Raw genomic sequence first — 18,557 nt, 5'->3', positions numbered from 1 at the left:
CATTATTGATGTCTTATATTTAAAGTTAAAGGAGCTGGACCGGATACTCGCGGTTGTCTCGAGGTTAGTGGAGATTTACAAATTTTTTTTGGTTGGGAAAAGGGACAGGGAGGTTTGAAATGTGGCTTACGATACAAATATTTAATTAATCCTAAAACATGAACTAATTTCTATTCATCTTGAAAACAAACATAAAAAAAAACCCACACGTACAAAATACAAACTTAACACAAGGTTAATAAAACTTACAATCTAATGTTAATATTCTTAAAGTAAACATATATGAGTTTCATAAACTCCAGATCGCGTCCAGCCAAAATATCCCGAACTGGAACATTAGGTTGTCTACCTCGAGCCCGAAGGGAATCGTGCAGTTCAGATCTGACAGTGGGTTATGCCTTGTAGGATGGAAATTAGATTCTAAACCCTACTTCTTTTTAATTCCAAAATCAACCTATGGGTTCCAATGCTGTATAAACACATATAAAAGTCGATGGATTTATTTAGTCATACGAATGAAGACAGAAATGGAACGGAAAATTGATTTGCTTGAAATGCTTCTTTAGTTTTTGACAACAAGGGGTTTAAGGGCATCTTCAGCGGTGTTCTATTTTTGGACCAGCTTTAAACTGGATTTAGAACAGCAAAAACTAAAAAGAACCAGCCAAAATATATCAACTTTGATGTATTTGCACCGGTGATGTACTGGTATGTCAAACATTCAACCATTCTCGAGAGGAGCAGAGTTTTTATTTTGGATTCAAACATTTGTTTTCAAAAGATGGATTGGTTTGACCAAGTAAATTTTACCGTCACCAGGGGTAAGTCACTCTGCCACCTTGTGTTTGTGCTTATTATGATTCCGGTGTGTTTTTTTTTGTGTCGAAATAAGCTGTCAAAAATCCAACCGAAAAAAATTCCTTCAACCGAAAAAATAACAATATCCTTGACCATAACAAAACGCTGCAAATTACGGATCCCCCTACGCCTTCTTCGCTGCTGTTTGTGCAATTATGAAATTTAAGTATCACACGTAAAATCTCCCTTCGTTTAATTTTTAGCTATAATTGGCACAAACATCTAAATTGTTTACAAGCTTGTATACAACGTTGCTGATTTATGAGATATCGCGCTTAAATTTAAACGAAATTCCTTGCAAATTTACGCCAAAACTAGCAAAAATGCATCTGTTTTTTTTTTTCAAATGCTGTAAAATGGATAAGCTTGCGTCCTGAAAGCAAGTCCCCGGCAAGGTGACAGATAATCTTAGTTTCACGTACCCACTTGCAAATAGTAGATGTCGCCACACAATGTAAATGAAGGAATTGTCCTTCACCACTGTAATGGCATTTCTCTTTGGGAAACCAACTATTTGTTTCACCATGTGTGGATGACAAACAGCAGGCAAAAATGCTAAATGAAAAGAGCGAATTTATGATATTCGTGGCTCATTTTCTTATATAATCAATTCGCAATAAAAATACTATGCAGTCTTCTATTTTATTTTGCTCATGAATATTATCAGGCTTCAGATTTTTTTATCACAGTTGCGCGATAAAGGTTTACCATGAGCCATTTTTAAATTTATTTTAAAATGCAAAAAAATTTACAAAATTGATTTTATTTTGCGGTGAGTAGCTGAGGGAAGACGAAAATTTTGTAAATCCATTTAAAATTAAAGAAATATAATAAATTATATTATCTATATCATATAAAGGTCTCACAAAAAATATTCATAAAGAGCTTCTAAAACGAATAAATTCAAGTGATTGTTTTTTTTACACACGTCCGTATCGTTAACGTGTTTCCTCACCAAACTTAAAGGCTTATGCAACATATGAGTTCATAAGTTTGTATTTTCTGTTATTTACTTACACAATTATGAGCATAGTGACAATGACACTTAAATACCATGATGAACTATGGAAAATTTAGTGATCATATAAGTGAAGTGGTTGTTAAGCAGAATTTTCTAAAATATCAGCTAAAATTGAGTTCTGACGAATGGTCGTAGATCCGTTGTCGCAAGAAATTGAAAATTTAGTCAAATTGAACAACGTAGCACATATTTAAGGTTCAAGACACAGTCAATCAATTGGCATTCTTCTTGTTTTTGAAATATCCTTCAATCATCATCATTAGTATACACATACATTCATACACAAGCCATCCGAAAATTTAAAGCAAATATTTCATGATTTTACATCGTGTATTTTCTGGGTAAAACACAATCACTGTGTTTACTTACTTGTGTTCTTCGTAGCATTTCACAATTTCACGTAATCGAATACACTAAATTTATAAAAACTGGAAGTCAAATCTCTTGGTGAAAAAAACAAAACACCAAGAAAATCACTTCGATTCCACTTATTTGCTAGTGAACGGCAAGAATCATTGAACAAGCATTGCCAGATGTATTACCTCTAGCAGTGAATATAAGTTTTTTTAAACATGCAAATACGAAGTTTAACGCAATAACTTAGATGAGTGGATGTTTTTGATGGTGAATAAATATCAAAAACTAAATGAATAAAAGTAAAAGGTCCTTTTTTGGAAATTAAACATTCCAATTACAAAGGTAACAAGAGATTGAATTAAACACAAACAGGGGAGATGGCAGCATTGCATGTAACCTGTTATTGGCTTTCCCACTCAGAGGTGCAAACAAAATGTCATACAGCGTAGTCTGGCAGTGTGAATGTTTTGTTTACGACATTCTTATACACGTACATGTGTGACTTCACATTTCCTGTTGTATTAAAAGCAAAATAATAAAAGAGATGGTAGATTTTGCTCACCATACCAGTTGATATTGACTATTTTGGCACGGCGACGCACGCTACCAACGAATACCAACCAATACATTTAGAAAGTGATGATTTAGGAATACAATAAGAAGAAGCAAAAGCAAATCGAGTGATGGTTAGTTGCCTCTTAACTTTAATGCATTTAAGGTTCAATTTAATTTGATGCATTTTTTAAAAATTCAAAAGCAGTTTTTTTCGACGCATTATTTTAGATTGCAAAAAGCTTGCGTCATTTTGTGTAAAATATCAAAAGGAATCGAATAGTGCGAGCTATTTGCAATCTGAAATAATGCGTTGGAAAAAACTGCTTTTGAAATTTTCCAAAAAGCATCAAAGTGAATTGAACCTTAAAGCCTTCGACAGACGTTCAAAGTACACCGTTATACCATTGAGGTAACTCTAAGACCAGAAGGTCCCGAAGAAACGTGCTCAACTTTTTGGCTCAGCTCTGGTACTCTCTTCGGTCCCAAGCTAATCGATTCACCACTTGAAACATACAAAATCCATCATTTTATCTGTCAAATTTTCATACACGCATCGACTTTGTTCGTTTGTCAACTTGACACTCCCAACATAGTTTACCCATTTTTGGGTAGGTTCAGTTTTGACCGATCTGGGTGGTTTCTACCCAAATTTGGGTAGTTTTGAAATAGCGTGTAGCGAATCAAAACGAACATAGTGTGGTACTAGACTGTCTCCTAGGATGGGGTACGTTAATCCATTTACTTGGAAACAATAGACTAGTCAAGTAGTGAGCCAATTTAAAATCGTTAGTTTCCACCGGTTGGTTGTACTCTATTAAACTTGTACCTCAAATTATACATTTGCAGTACTGGCTGCGTATAATTAGTAGGCTTTTACTCGCTGAAAAACCATTATTCTTTGTTCATTATTGACGATAATAGCCATAGCATCGAAAACACCGAAAGTATCCTTGATCAATTCTCATTTACTACAATACAGAAGGTGTTTGAGGACTACTGCAGTGAAACGCCAACCTACGATGAAACAGATTTTCCTCGGTGTTTCGCGTACCGAGGCCAGGCATGAACAATCATTAACATTCATTTCGTGCATTCATTTGCCTCTGACTTTTTTCATAAACTGAATTCCGTAAAATGATGTATAAAGCTTTTGTGCACACTTAGATTTTTTATAGGAGTCAGTATTTTTTTAACTGGATTTTTGGATTACTGAAAACTCGAATAAAATTCAAATGATTTTTATTCGTAAAGATTGGATAAAATCGACAAATTTTATTTTTCATCATTACACGGGGTTAACAGAACTTAGTCTGTACGTTTTCGTAAAACATTTTCTCAACTTTAAATTTTTCACAGATTTTATAAATTTACCGAAGAGTTCCGCTATTCAAAAACTCGGTAAAAATTACTGACTGGATATATGTGTAGGTTTTATAAATAACTACAAAGTTTTTTCAAAACTCAAATCTGTATCTCTTATGCATGACGAACTACAGCGGGCAGAACTTGTAATTTACATGCCATGAAAAACAATGGTAGGTTCTGTTCGCTCTGGTTTGTCATGCATTAGAGAATCATATTTGAATTATTAACAAAAGTTGTTGCTAATCATAACACCTAAATAAAAGCTTTATGCATTATTTTACGGAATTCAGTTGATGAAAAAAGTTAGGAGCAAATGAATGTAAATGTATGCACGAAATTAATGTGAATGATTTTCCATGCCTGACCAAGGCCTATGTTTCTTGAAATTATACGTGATTTGGAGTCATTTGATGACTTTTTGAATTTGCGCTGTGATGCAGCTGGAGAAGTTGACCTTAGTCTATTGTACAAATCTGCAGCTGCCTTGAGGATGCTGACTTATGGGGTTTCAGCAAGCAAGAGAGCTTAAGAATCGGATAATCAACCAGCCTACTACTTGCGCACACCTACACCAGAAGAGGTAAGAAAGCTGATGCATGAGAATGCAAAACGAGGTTTCCCTGGTATGGCAGGATCCTTGGATTGCATGCACTGGACATGGAAAAAAAATGTCTAAAAATTGGTTGTTCCACTGCAGTTCAGCCTGTTTACATAAGCGAAGCAACCTACAAATTTAGCCACCTGGTGGCTTACCGTCCCAAATCGCAGCCGTCTTCCATCAGCTGGACGACTGGTGAAATACGAGATTTGGAACTTTGCTGGTCTGTTCCATTTACAGTATCATTCGAATTAGTTATCCATTATATCCATTATTCGATTGACATAACTGTTTGTCTTCCTCGTTGATCCCTCGCTGGAAGGTGGCAGGATATTCAATTTGATCATAACTTTCCTTCAACTAACAAAACAGCAGGCAAACAACAAATATAGAGTTGGTTGGAAATGCTAACATGAAGCTTTAGTGTGATAATTTATTAGCTAGAGAATGATCTTTAGAAGAGGGTAGGTGGATCGTTCCGTTAGAGTACGGCAGTTTGAAAATTGAATAGAAGTTTGAAAATGAGCGAAAGACCATTAATGCGACAGTTTTTAAAGTCAGACGCACATCTTTTGCCTAACCCGTACGATGTACGCGGAGATTTGAAGTCTTCAAGTCTACAGGCAAAAAATGTGCGTCCTCCTTTTGCTCATAAACTGACTGCGGCTGTGAAATAGTTCTAGCGACGTTTCATCCCTACCTCTATTCAATTGTCATACTGCCGTACTCTAACGGAACTATCCACCTACCCTCTTCTAAAGATCATTCTCTAGCTAATAAATTATCACGTTAGCATTTCCAACCAACTCTGAAAATCGCTAACTTCGCGATTGAAGTAACATAAAAACACTTTGAATGTAACAAATATAGACTAAATCGAATCAATCACCAACAGCAAACGAAAAAAAAACCCGTATAAAAGCCTGTCACAAACATGTAGCTGACTGAATAATCAATTTGTTTAGGATTGTTTATTCTTCATCGTCTGTCAAAAAACCTGCCAGATTGATTTGGAACGATCTTTTCTTGTTTTGCAAATGACGCAGATTAGATCCGCCATAAAACAAAATTTTCAACCACGTTGCAGCAGAATTTTTGAGTTTGTTCTAAAAAGTAGACCAAAACCATGATTTGGACCGCCGCTGAAGATGCCCTAACTATTCAAATATGACGAATACTCAATACTTCCTATAATTTGAGATAGTACGTGACATTAGTATGCCAAACTGCATGACACTGGGGAGAGGGAGGTGAATTAAAACATCTAAAAACTTGTGGATGTTACACAGCTATCCCCCGAAGAAACCGTTACCCATTGAGTAGTTTCAATAGAGAACAAGTCATTCGCAAAAAAGCAGAGCGATTGGTTGAAAACCCACCGAGAAAGGCGGTGGGTAGAATTCAGTGGGTAACGCGAATCGCCCCAAATGTGGACTCCACGCGATTGCTTTTATGGGCAATAATCGTATTGTCAATACATTATATATTGACGTCAATACATCGGTATTGACAATGTTCACATCATAAATATTATTGTTAATAATTACCTATCGCGTCAATATTTTGATACGCGTAGCGTTCGCAAAGCAAAGACAAACATTGAATTGAATTCCGTGTGTGTTATTTGAATCCTCCTCCCAGTCCTTCCCACCATTCAGTGAATCGGTTAATAAGTAAAGGAATCCCCCGAATGGCACCGCAATTCTGATTTGCAAAGCGTGATGTATATGTAGTTCCCAAGATTTGTACTCTGGAAAATTCAAACTGATAGTGCAAGTTCGTCACCATGTTGCACAGTGGGGCAGTGAACCCGGTAGCGTGTTGCTGTGGGTATGCAATCCAACAGATTTGCAGTCTTGGACAAAGTTTCTCCGTTTATTAAGGCCCACTTTTGGAGTTTTATGATTAGCTCGTATACCTGCCGCAAAGTGGCTCTCCTTTTTCGTCGAGTAACGAACTTTTTAGTTTCGTAGCACTTAATTGTACATGACATGTTTACGTCTCATTCTTTATGTTAAAGATGGATTTCATCACGGGTAAAATAGTTATTTCTAAGTAAGTACGAGTAAAGAGTATATTTATCACCGCAAAACGCCTTTCTTAAAGGTACTAACCAAGTAATCAACAAGCCCTCTAATCACCTTTTTTGCAATTTAAAGCTGATAAAAAATTTAAAGCTGATAAAACTGATATAATGGCGGAAAATGTGGCATGAATTTAGTCCCACTACTTATGACTCACTCGTTAGTCTTTTTTTTGGTTCATGGAAAAACATCATCAAATAAGAAGGAAATTTTCTGAAAATCAATACTCTAAAGATCAATACTCACTAAATTTAAGCCCATGGTTTCCGTCTTACCCCATCGTCCCCTACTGTATAACATTTGTTTTAGACCTCCAAAACAATATGGGAATATTTTGGTAATTATTATGATCTAAATCAATTTAACTTCTCTTGAAATTTTTTTTACAAGCTCTTTTTTTTAATTTTCAATTTTCTATTACTCCAAATTTAACCAAAAATTTTCAGCTGAAACTAGGTACAACTCACGAAAAAATGCTGACCCAAGGTTTTAGAGAAATATTTTCAGCGAAAAGTTACCACGGTGGGATTATCTTTTTGAAGTTAGCAGCATTTTATAAATGAAATAATTTTGTTACAGAAAATCATACAGCATATTTTTTCAACACAACTTCACGAAATGATTTTGTAACCTATTTATTCCAAGTGTAAATGGTAGATTGGTAGTACACAGTGGGAAAAGGCGATCCTGAAATCCCACAGTTGAGATTACGAAGGATTTTAAACGTGAAGTGAGACTTTCCTTATCGGAAATTTGCCAATAAATCGATTGATGCAAATTTCATCCTGGTGGTCCGTTTTGCCCCATTTCACCTTAAATCTGTGATTTACAGGGGATACTCAAAATAACTAGGATAGGAAAATTTTTGATCAACTTTAAAGTGTTGTAACTTCGTCAAATATGGTCCGATATTAATTCTTCCAAAATAATTCGACTGGAAAATTGGATCACCAACAAAAATATTCATGGTCACTGGATAGTTTTCCAGTCGAATGTTGATCAACAATCTGACTAGCCTAGTTATTTTGAGTACTCACTAGCTAAAATTGCCACAGAATGTTTTGACTGAAAATCAGCATATGCTACGCAAAAAATCCTAGAGAATCGAGGGGTGCTATAGTTTCATTCAATGTCGGGCTCGGGAAGTGGTTCATGTGGTCCCATTTCACCGTAAATCTGTGTCCTTTTGAGTTGGTATATAACATACAAACATTCAGTGGCGATTGTAGCTATATGAGCAGAATCATAAAAAAATCTCAGGTTTATGGTCAAATGAGGTAAAATAGACTTCATCACAGGCTCTGCACTAAATGTAACCAGCATCATAAGATTCCTTAACATTCAGCAGCGATTGTAGCTATATGAGCAGATTTTTTACTTGTGTTCAGCAATTAAAAACCTCAAATTCTATTTATTAACTTTTACGTGATTACACACTGCGAAAAAGTCGTGTTAATTTCAGTGCCCTCCGACTGACACATGCAAGCGGCCGAAGATGAGAAAATCAATTCAATCAAACGCACTTTGCGTCAAGTTGCGTATGTTTCGGTTTCGGTACACTTAATTTTACATGACAAGTTTGTTTACATTCAATGATTAACGTCAAATATGAATTACGTCACGTGTAGAAATAATAATTTTTGAGTGTGTAGATAATCAGGTTAGCAATAATTAAAAACCTGTGGAAAGCAGTGCGCAAAACAGTCAGGTTCAATGAGTCATTTTCATATGAATATGAACTGCCATATGCCTCATCATTCACTGCCTCTTGAGAGTCTGAATGATTGAGAAGCAAATGAGTCACTGAGTGCCGAGCACTCAGTCAGCACGCTTATTCTTCCGTGATGGTACCCAATCCTTGTTTTGAATGACTGAGTGTACATTTTATATGGAAAAATGCCTCAATTACATGCTGTGTGAGCGAAGGCTAGCGGTGTGAGTCGCCTGTTCGTGAGTGACTGAATGTTTTTGTTGGCTCTTTCATTGCCTCGTTCTTTAACGTTTGGTACAATGTAAAGAGCAATGAATTGAATAGTGCAGTGCTCTCACACTCAGCCTAAGCAGTCAATAATTTTACGCTCTGGTGGAAAGCTAAGGGGCAAAATTTATGTGTTGTCAAAATCAGACCCATATTGTTGTCTGCCGTGCGCAGTATGGAATGTTGTGCTGCTACGATATCGTCATTTGCTTGCTCAGCAATGTTTACAACATTTTTGCTTCTAACACCAGCCAGTTGTTCCAGAACTTGTAGACCTTCCAGGCCCACCCCCGAGAACTTAAGAAATAAATAATTGGACAATCTATTTTTGTATTGCACGGAGGAGTAGCGATATTTTCCAGATTATTTCTTTAACGTTTGAATTTCTTAATTAATTGTCTTAAATAGCTTATGATTGGCCTTGATATTTTATTCACTGGTTTGCTACACGCAAACGTCTCATATAAGGTTTGAATCTCTTTGCTCGTTTTGAAAATATGTCTTGATTTTGAAAATATTTGAAATTCTGTGAAGACGTGTTTCTGATTTTTCGAATAATACCTTTTCCAACCTTTTCATTTTCCATGACTTTGAAAAACATCTAGAGAGCTTTATTGAAACCATATTGAAAATAGGGTTTCTACTTCAACAAAGTTCTTGAATTTAATTAAATTGACTCAAATAAAGCTTCTTGAACTTTTTTCCAATCCATTAAACTTATTCCTTAGCTTCTATGAAGTTCACTAAATTTGTAAAAAAGTTCTGTGTATTGCTGGAAACTTGCGTCCACTTCTACGAACTTATAAGATTTGCTTATAGCTAACTCAAACTACAACAAAAAATTTACCAAGATGGCTGAACTCATGTATCATTCACTTTTTCTGGAAATTTTACCATAATCTCAGATAATCATGTTGAATTAATAAAATATTCCCATCTACCAAACACCCTGCATTTCACGAAATTCTCGAAAAAAAGCTTTTATGAAGTTCCGTGAACTTCTCCATAATTCCTTGCTTTTTAAAGAAATTTTTTACGATTTTCTATTCAATTCGCTCAAGTTGTACAAAGATCAACAAACTATAATAAATTCGCTGCAAATTAATTTCTGTTTCCTGAACTACTAAGCAAATAATTAGTTGCAATTCCCCAAACCATTTTTTTTTCCTGAATTTGTTTTCCGTCGATCTTGTTTTCCGTGCTGACCGACGCCAGGGAGGCAGCTCCTTACACCTAGACCATACCTATCGACCCATCAACTCATGAACCGGGGACCAACGGCTTTAGTTCCCTTCCGAAGGACGGCGCGATCAGAGATGTTATGCCTCAGAACATCCAGAATCATCGCCGATTGGGATTGAACCGAGGCCTGCTGGGTTGAGAGGTAATCATACTTACCTCTACACCACCGGCACCGCTAATTCCAAACTATTTTAAATTACTTTTTTAAAAAGTGCTAAAGGCAAAAAAAAAGTCCCGAGTTTAATGCAGTTTCCTGCAATAAAACAAAGTTTCAATAAATTAACATCATTGAACTTTCCCAAATTTGTACAAAGTATTCCAGGAACAACAAAAAACGAAATTTTATTAGATTCTATATAGTTGAAGAGGCTAATTTCAAATAACAGACTAGAGTGGTAATTTTTTTACGATAGATGAGGAGATGAAAGTATAGAGTTGAGAGATCCGGTGGAGTACGCAGTGTGAAATTGTATATAAAGAGAGTAGAAAGCGAGCAAGGACAACTTTTATGAATAAAGGCACAAATCGGTTTGATCATCTCTCTTTACCAAACTCCCCCGTTGGAGAGGGATAGTGAGGGGGAGATTCTAAGCAATTTCACGATTTTACGTGAACATCTCCAAAGCCACTCAAGTTTAAAGAAATTCAATGAAGGTAAAGAAAAATGTCAAAACTTTAACGAGCTTCAACAAATTTCTATAAAGTTTGATGAAGTTCCAATAAATAATTTGTATTTTACGACGTTCATTGAAGATTTGCGAAGATTTTATGAAACTCGCTGAGTTTGTACAGTAATATATAGGTGAAATCCAATAAAATGTGTAGCGTTTTTTAAAATCTCCAGCACTTCTACCCTAGCAAGAACCAATAACTAACCGATAACATATGAATATCTGAATGTGGTATGATATCTTATTTTTGAATGCTCGTGGTATTAAACCTTGTTTTGATTTTATTCAGTTATCGGAATATTTTGAAAAATATATAATAAATACCAAAAGAACAAAACCTGATCTTTCAGTTTTTAGACAATAACACTGAGATATAGAAATGATATAAAATAAAGAGAGATAAAAAGAGATATAGAATTGATATTAGATCTTTTAATTGAAAATTGTGGTTTTCTGGCACCTTAAAAAAAACGTTTGTTATCCGTCAGTGATTATAATTACTAAATTATGTTTTTGAGGTTTCAAATTGGGTATTTTACCTCTTATGTCAGGTTCATCAATACCATATATAGGCTGAATTTGGTATTATTAAATTATTTTTCGGGGTGTGCCGAGCAGGAACGAATATCTCGATAACTTAAATTGGTATGGACTATCCTGACATAAGAGCTAAAATACCAAAAAATAATACCAAAAGAATGTTCCCACAATACCATCCCAACACCAAATTGAACAAATGCAATACCAAAACAATACCACTCAGGTATTCTTTTGGGGTACACGACGTTAGGCATACGGACGTTAGGCATATGGACGTTAGGCATAAAGGACGTTAGGCATAATCTACCCGATGAATTCCAGAAGGATGATAATGGGGACCGACCGTCTATTGATTACTGACACCGGTGGCAATAATGAAAGAGCCTTAATTTTTGGGACTCATGAAAACTTGCGACTTCTTGGATAGGCAAAGTATTGGGTTGCAGATGGTACCTTTGCCACAGTTCTTTGTTTGTTTCGGCAACTTGTCACTGTTTATAGAAGTATCGCTCCCTCCAGTCAGCAGACGGTTCCGCTATTGCTCATTCTGATGACAACAAAAACAGAATCGTTGTATCGAAAAGTATGGCAGGAAATCCTGGAACCAGCCGGTATTTTTTTTGTTAATTAATGAAAAAGCACAGAATTCACTATTCTTTATTTCATGAGCTGTTCTTTGAGGAAAACCTTTTCTTTTTGATAATTTCAATATGTGTGTAAGAATATATTACAACAAATGTGTGATTTTTTCATTTCAAGATATAGTTCAAAACTATGCTGAGTTTTCAGATTACTTACCGCTATCGCTACTAATCTTTGATCTAAGTAAATGTGTAGCTAGGTCACTTATGATATGATAAATAATGGATTCCAAACTGCGCTTATTACATAAACTATGTTTGTATAGCGTGTATCATCTTTTAATCAATGCTTAGCTTAATTTAAGCATTGTTTACCATGCTCAAAACAGGTTCTAGAGTTGTACAGCAGCAATGTATGTTATGCCTAACGTCCATTATGCCTAACGTATATGATGCCTAACGTCCATTATGTCTAATGACTTTATTCCTAACATCCATTATGCCTAACTTCCATTATGCCTAACGTCCATTATGCCTAACGTCCATTTTGCCTAATTTCCATTATGTCTAACGTACATTATGCCTAACGTCCGTATGCCTATCGTCCGTATGCCTAACGTATTTATGCCTAATAGGGTACACTCGTATGTCCCCGAGCAGGAACGAATATCTTGATACCTTAAATTGGTATGGATGAGCAGGACATAAGAGGTAAATTACAAAATCAAAATCCCGCACTACCATCCCAATACCAAATTTTGATAATGTAATATCAAAACAATATCACACAGGTATTCTTTTAGCATATAAATATCAATTTCTGTTATTTTCAAAGTATTTTGCATGTAATTTTTTTGTATTACTGTTTGGTTTTTTACCTCTTATGTCATGCTGATCAATAACAACTTTTGGTATCTGGTTAGAATTAGGTATTCATTAGTTATTTTCTCCTGCTCGGGTCAGGCTGATCGACACCAAATTTTCATATAAGGTCAGATTTAGAGCTGGAACTTCAACTATCCGGATACTTCAGTTTTTTTTTTCAATAAAATTACTTTCAGACAAATGAAATATCGTTAAATTGATAATCAGTATACAGAATTTCATGCTTTCTAGTGCCCAATATTGAAATAAAATAAATTGAAAAAACTTTGAGATCATTATCAGGCGGATAGTAACTATCCGGATATCCGGATAGTGAAATTTCAAATTTATTTTCGCTTTAACAGTTTTATTTTTTACTGTTCTATATGTTTGTTAACAAGTTGGTTATTAATTGAAAAATAAAAATATCCGGATAATCCGAGTCCCAGCACAAGTCAAAATAAGGTAGTAATAAGTTATTTTCTCTAGCTCGGGACACAGTTCCTGAAGGAGTAAAAAGTATTCTAAAATACTATGAAATTTCTGAAAATGAGGTTTTCAACTTTTAAAAAGATTCCCAACAATCCACGAAGTTCCCTGACATCAATCTCTTATGGCATAGCTTCTATACGCATTTTAATTGATTTCTAAGAAGGTCCCTGAACTTCTGTAAAAACATAGTTTTAGAAATCTGAAGGAGTGTACGTCTTTCTCCACCCGTAATATTTAAATGTAGAAGTGAAGACATTTGTCGATCCTGCTGACTTTCACCGGAAGTGTCTGCCGACTTTCTCTGAAAGTTTCTTCCGACTTGTCCCGTATTAATTTCATCTGACTTTCCTGGATGTTTATCTCTTCTATCTCCTATCTATTCTTCGGAAGTTTCCCCCAGCCTTATCAGGAAGTTTTTCCAAACTCTCCACAAAAATCTAACAGTAACCACAGGAAATTTTTCTTAGGTTTTTGATAGTTCTACACAGAGTAAATTTCCCGGGAATGATTTCCTGTTCAATTTAGACTGTTTTCATTCAAAATGTAACTATTTCATCGAATAAGCTTCCCTAGAATTAAGAAGCGTGATTTTTTATAAAGCTCGTGGAAACTGATTCCCAGGACGTCACTGGTATTTCAATACAAGTAGATTTTTTTTAAATTACATCATTTGAAAAATCCCCCTCCTTCTTGACAGAAATCCACCGAAGGATATTTATGATCAGCAAACCGAAACTAGAAAGCCATGCAACAGAGATTCTCATGAAAATACATACATATAGGGTTAACTATCCCATTTCCGGCCTATTAAGCACAACCCGCTCTTAGTCTTTCTTAATCTAGCGCAGTTTAGCACCAAACGGAATGTTATTATCATTGATGGCTTTCAAATTTATTTACCTTTCTGTACGTACCGTAAGATTGAATAAAGAGAAATCAATCGTTGAGATATTGTCAAAAGTCTAACACTGCTTCTTGACGCCAAACTCGGCCTAACGCATTGAAACGCCACTGAATTCACTTTGGCCTATCGGATGATGATAAAAATTGATTCGGTCGGAGCGCTTCTTTTGTTTTTGGGAATAATAGGTGCAAACCTTCATACCACGCGTTCTCATTGACTTCGTTCGGTAGCTTATTGACTAAAGTATCGTACCAAACGCATAATTGACTTGTTAACTCTGAAATCATGGATTTAATTGATGTTTTCTGCTCGATAGGCCCAAAATGCGCGATTAGGCCGAAGTAGTTCTCTACCCTACTTGAACCCAGTCTTCAAAAAATCTAATGCAAAGAGAATTTAAATCATTGATTCAATCCCAGTTGTGCGTTGGTATACGTGACAAACAATCCTGTTTTCGGCATTTGTTATAACCGTACCATTTGTAAGTGTTTTTTTTTACTTGATTTGTTTTCCGTCAATCTTGATTTGAACCAATGCTACCGACGCCAGGGAGGCAGCTCCCACACCTGGACCCTACCAATCGACCCATCAACCGGGGACCAACGGCTCTACTTCCCTTCTGCAGGAAGGCTTGATCAGAGATGTTATGCCTCAGAATTTCCCGGTGGCACCGACTGGGATTGAACCCAGGTCTGATGGGGTGAGAGGTAATTATACGTACCACTATATCACAGGCGCTGCTTCTATTTGTTAGTTGAGCTGGTGGAATTTGAGTTTAAACTGATTTATTTCACCGATATTAGCTAGCCAGTTGATGTATATTTAATAAGCCTAATTGGCTCGAAACCTACACCTGGGATTAGGCAGAATCCAATAAAGGAAAACCATCCAAAATTAATTTTGGGATAAAACGCCCGACGCGGTTTCACTGGTATTTCCATCCAAATTCGTGAACAGCAATGACTAACTCGATATTTAAACTAGCCTTTCTTTCAAAAAAAAAAAATCGCTGAAATGGGAATGAAACTGCTATGAAAAACCACATCGCGCGTTGCACTCCAGGTCGTTTTGGCCTGTTTTACCCTTACTGGGAATATCGATGCGTTTTTCGAAAAAGAAAGAAAGTGCTGATATTTATAATGAATTTTATGTGTTCTTGAATTATCATACCAAGTCGAAATAGTTTACCAAGTAGAAATCATTGCCAAAAAATGAAAGTGTAGTTGATATGTCATTAGTTTTTCGGTTGCTAATCTCAATCCTATACCTGTTTGAGGAACTTAAAGGATGAGGAATCCACTACATACTGGACTTTTTTAAATGGGTTTAATGCCTCAAGGAATTCATTCGAGTAATCAACACGCTTCTCTCCACAGTGCTTGCCAGAAAGTTAATAATCCGATCTCACTGTAATCATGTTTGCCTAATAAATAGAACGCCTGTCCGGAAGCTCACAATGACGCTTTATTCAATGACGTTTTTGACTTGTAGTGGAATTAAATTCTCAGGAAATGACAGTGCATATTGGTTGTGTTTTTTTAAGGTTTAGGACAATTCTACATTAAAAAGGCGTCAAAATTGTTGATATACACAGCAAAAAATAAATTTTAATATTACATCCAAGAGGATGCACTTCAATCATGTCCAAAATTTCATGAAATTTGTATGGCCACAACAATAAACAAATGCAGAAAAAGCAGCGTAATGTGCATGCACTGTATACATGATAATTTTGTCCTTTTTGGCAAGTACTATTACACCAAATTTTCAACACGATTGAAGTGCATCCACCTTGATGTGATATTAAAATTAATTTCTGTTTTCAAACAGTTTTGATGATTTGATCTATGAATGAATCCTTGATTGAATCCATGGAGTGAATCATGCACGCAGAAATTGGAAAAATTGCATAAATAGATTTGGACAAATTAAGATTTACAAGATCGATTCAATGCTTAAAGGGATGCTCTTTGAAAACTACTTGAACCCAATGGGATTTGGTTGCTACTAATCCTACTGGTTACCGTGATTTTGGCTCGTATTTTGTACATGGGGTTGTACATGATCTACACGGTTCGAAAAAGTAGTGTAAAATTCTGTTCAATATGATGCTTATAAATGGAGCGTCACATATCATATAAGTTTACATTCTAAATCGTGTAAAGTTCTGAGACATTTCATGAAAGGTTGCAAATATTGTATACAAAAGTCAATATTTGCAAACAACATTGATTACAAGTTGCTCATTTGCGTGAAATGAATTACAAGTTTACGTGAATGAATGTTTACATCACTAATAAAATTCATAATTTTTTGCTGTGTACGTACAGTTTTCGAACCGATTTAGACCCGTCCCGCCTCCCTTAACGTAGACTTTCGTCAATACATTGTTTAGAAATCTTGATGAACCGTAGACACTCCCCTCCCTTCTTAAAGTATCTGCGTGGTTTACGAATAGCCTCTAAACAGTACCTTTTACCTGAAGGTAGTTATTGATTTGGTGACGCGTGATCTTACCTGAAAAGAAAGAAAATTATAATTATTAGCACTGAATATCAACACTTTAAATTTATCATTGAAAATGAAAATATTCATCCTGAAAAACAAAGATACATTACATTACAGTTTTCTTTCTAGTCCTATTCACCACCTCAGCGACGCTGAAAAACATCTCACATCCCAAGTCGAACCAGTTGCAAAGTCAACCCGACCCGGTTGCGCTGAACAACGACCTAGATTGGAAACTTGTCAAGGTACATATATTCAAACCGGAGCAAAATAGACAAACAAGTGACACTATATTTTTCCCAACCGTGGTTTCTCCCATTTCCAGGAAGTTGTCCTTCACGAACAGAAAAACACTATTTTCTCCCCATTCTCCATCAAACTGCTGCTGTCCTTGCTGTACGAAGCATCCGCAGAGCACAGCAAAACGAGACAGGAGCTATCACAAGTGCTAGCCGGCTCGGATCTGGAAAAGAACCGACTGCTCTATCAGGAATTCCTGGAAAGCTCCACGGTTAGAAGGCATTTTCTCATTATTTCGTCGTCATAACTTATGGACTCTGCTTGTTATCCTTGTTTGTCAGAAAGAAAACAGTAACTATCAGTTCAACGTTGGCACACGGATATTTGTCGACCGGGAGATAGCGAACGTCACGGATACTTACACCGACTTGGTGCAGTCATGCTACAGAACCAGTATTGAGCGGGTTGTGTTCAACGACTCCGTGGAGACAGCAGCCAAGATCAATGACTGGTGCTCCCACATTACCCAAGGACGCTTGAAGGGCTTGGTGGATGAAGGTATGGCGATATGCGCAGTAAGGAAATATACATTTAAATGACATGCATTTTTTTTAGAGCTTGTAAAGAACGCAGCCATGATCATTGCCAACGCCTTGTTCCTGAAGGCGTCCTGGAGGAATTCGTTCAAGGAAGAACTAAATCGAAACCGAACATTCCATGTGACAGAGGATACAACCGTGGAGGCTGAATTCATGGCGCAGACCGACATCTACGAGTATCTGAACGATCAAGATATGCAGCTCGAGATGTTGCGATTACCGTACAAAGGTCGACACTTTTCAATGACTATCGTGCTGCCATTCAAAAACAGGTCGCTGGATAAGCTGACCGAAACTCTAACTGCTGAAAACCTACTGAAACTGGAATCGAATCTGCAACGGGAAGAGATTTTAGTCATAATTCCCAAATACAAATTCGACTACAGCACCACGCTGAACGACGTGCTGATAAGGGTATGGATTTAGAGGAAGCATAATGTCGGTACTTCCCGCTTATTAAGCCAACATAAACACATTTCAGCTGGGGATCACCGAGGTGTTTACCGACGAAGCCTCACTGCCGGAACTATCAGGGGGACAGAACTCGACCTTGGAAGTGTCCAAAATAATACAGAAAGCAGGCATAGAAGTGAACGAGAAGGGAACGCTTGCTTTTGCAGCCACAGGTACGTATGGGGTGTCAGTCAAAACATTGATAACCTTTGGCACTATGATTCGCATGATAGCGTAACAAGTAACTGATTGTCACTTCTTTTTCTGTTTCTTAAATATTTTTTAGAAATTCAGTTAGTAAGCAAGTTTGGAATAGATGAAACTACTGAGTTCAATGCCAACCGGCCGTTCTTGTTCTACATCAAGGATGAAGTCTCGGACGCATTGCTGTTCGTGGGAAAGGTGGTGAGTCCAGTAGCGATAACTGCTGCGGAAAGCGGAGATTCAAGCACATGAAGAAAGAATAGCATGTAACTATTTTAGTAACCAATCGACTGCATGACAAACGAAAGATCCAAGAAGATATCTCTAATTTAATCTTTCTAAACGAGTGAATTGAAGCTTTAATTTTTTTCAACCCTCCAACTGTAAACAATCACTTAGCAGAGGAAATTGATAATAAAATACTCTCGACTGTATTTCCCCAC

At 36.4% G+C, this 18,557-nt stretch overlaps 2 protein-coding genes across 4 annotated transcripts in view; one reads left to right on the top strand and one right to left on the bottom strand.

Annotated features, from left to right (window-relative positions):
• Ccn overlaps positions 1–18,557 on the bottom strand; it is a 356,072-nt gene that overhangs the window by 141,232 nt on the left and 196,283 nt on the right. The gene's annotated exons all lie outside the window — the stretch shown is intronic.
• Positions 1–18,557, top strand: part of LOC135710821 (uncharacterized) — a 44,002-nt gene that overhangs the window by 7,039 nt on the left and 18,406 nt on the right. The window contains exons 2-7 of the mRNA XM_065233510.1: positions 16,736–16,863; positions 16,944–17,129; positions 17,200–17,416; positions 17,474–17,871; positions 17,939–18,083; positions 18,197–18,358. Of these exons, the coding sequence (XP_065089582.1) occupies positions 16,736–16,863; positions 16,944–17,129; positions 17,200–17,416; positions 17,474–17,871; positions 17,939–18,083; positions 18,197–18,358 (1,236 nt within the window). The remainder of the gene's footprint in view (positions 1–16,735; positions 16,864–16,943; positions 17,130–17,199; positions 17,417–17,473; positions 17,872–17,938; positions 18,084–18,196; positions 18,359–18,557) is intronic.

Source organism: Ochlerotatus camptorhynchus, unplaced genomic scaffold, assembly GCF_037179485.1.
Source record: "Ochlerotatus camptorhynchus isolate MF236.1 unplaced genomic scaffold, CSIRO-AGI_Acam_v1.1 ptg000403l, whole genome shotgun sequence".
In the NCBI taxonomy this organism is placed as follows: domain Eukaryota; kingdom Metazoa; phylum Arthropoda; class Insecta; order Diptera; family Culicidae; genus Ochlerotatus; species Ochlerotatus camptorhynchus.
This window is presented reverse-complemented; position numbering and strand designations above follow the sequence as displayed.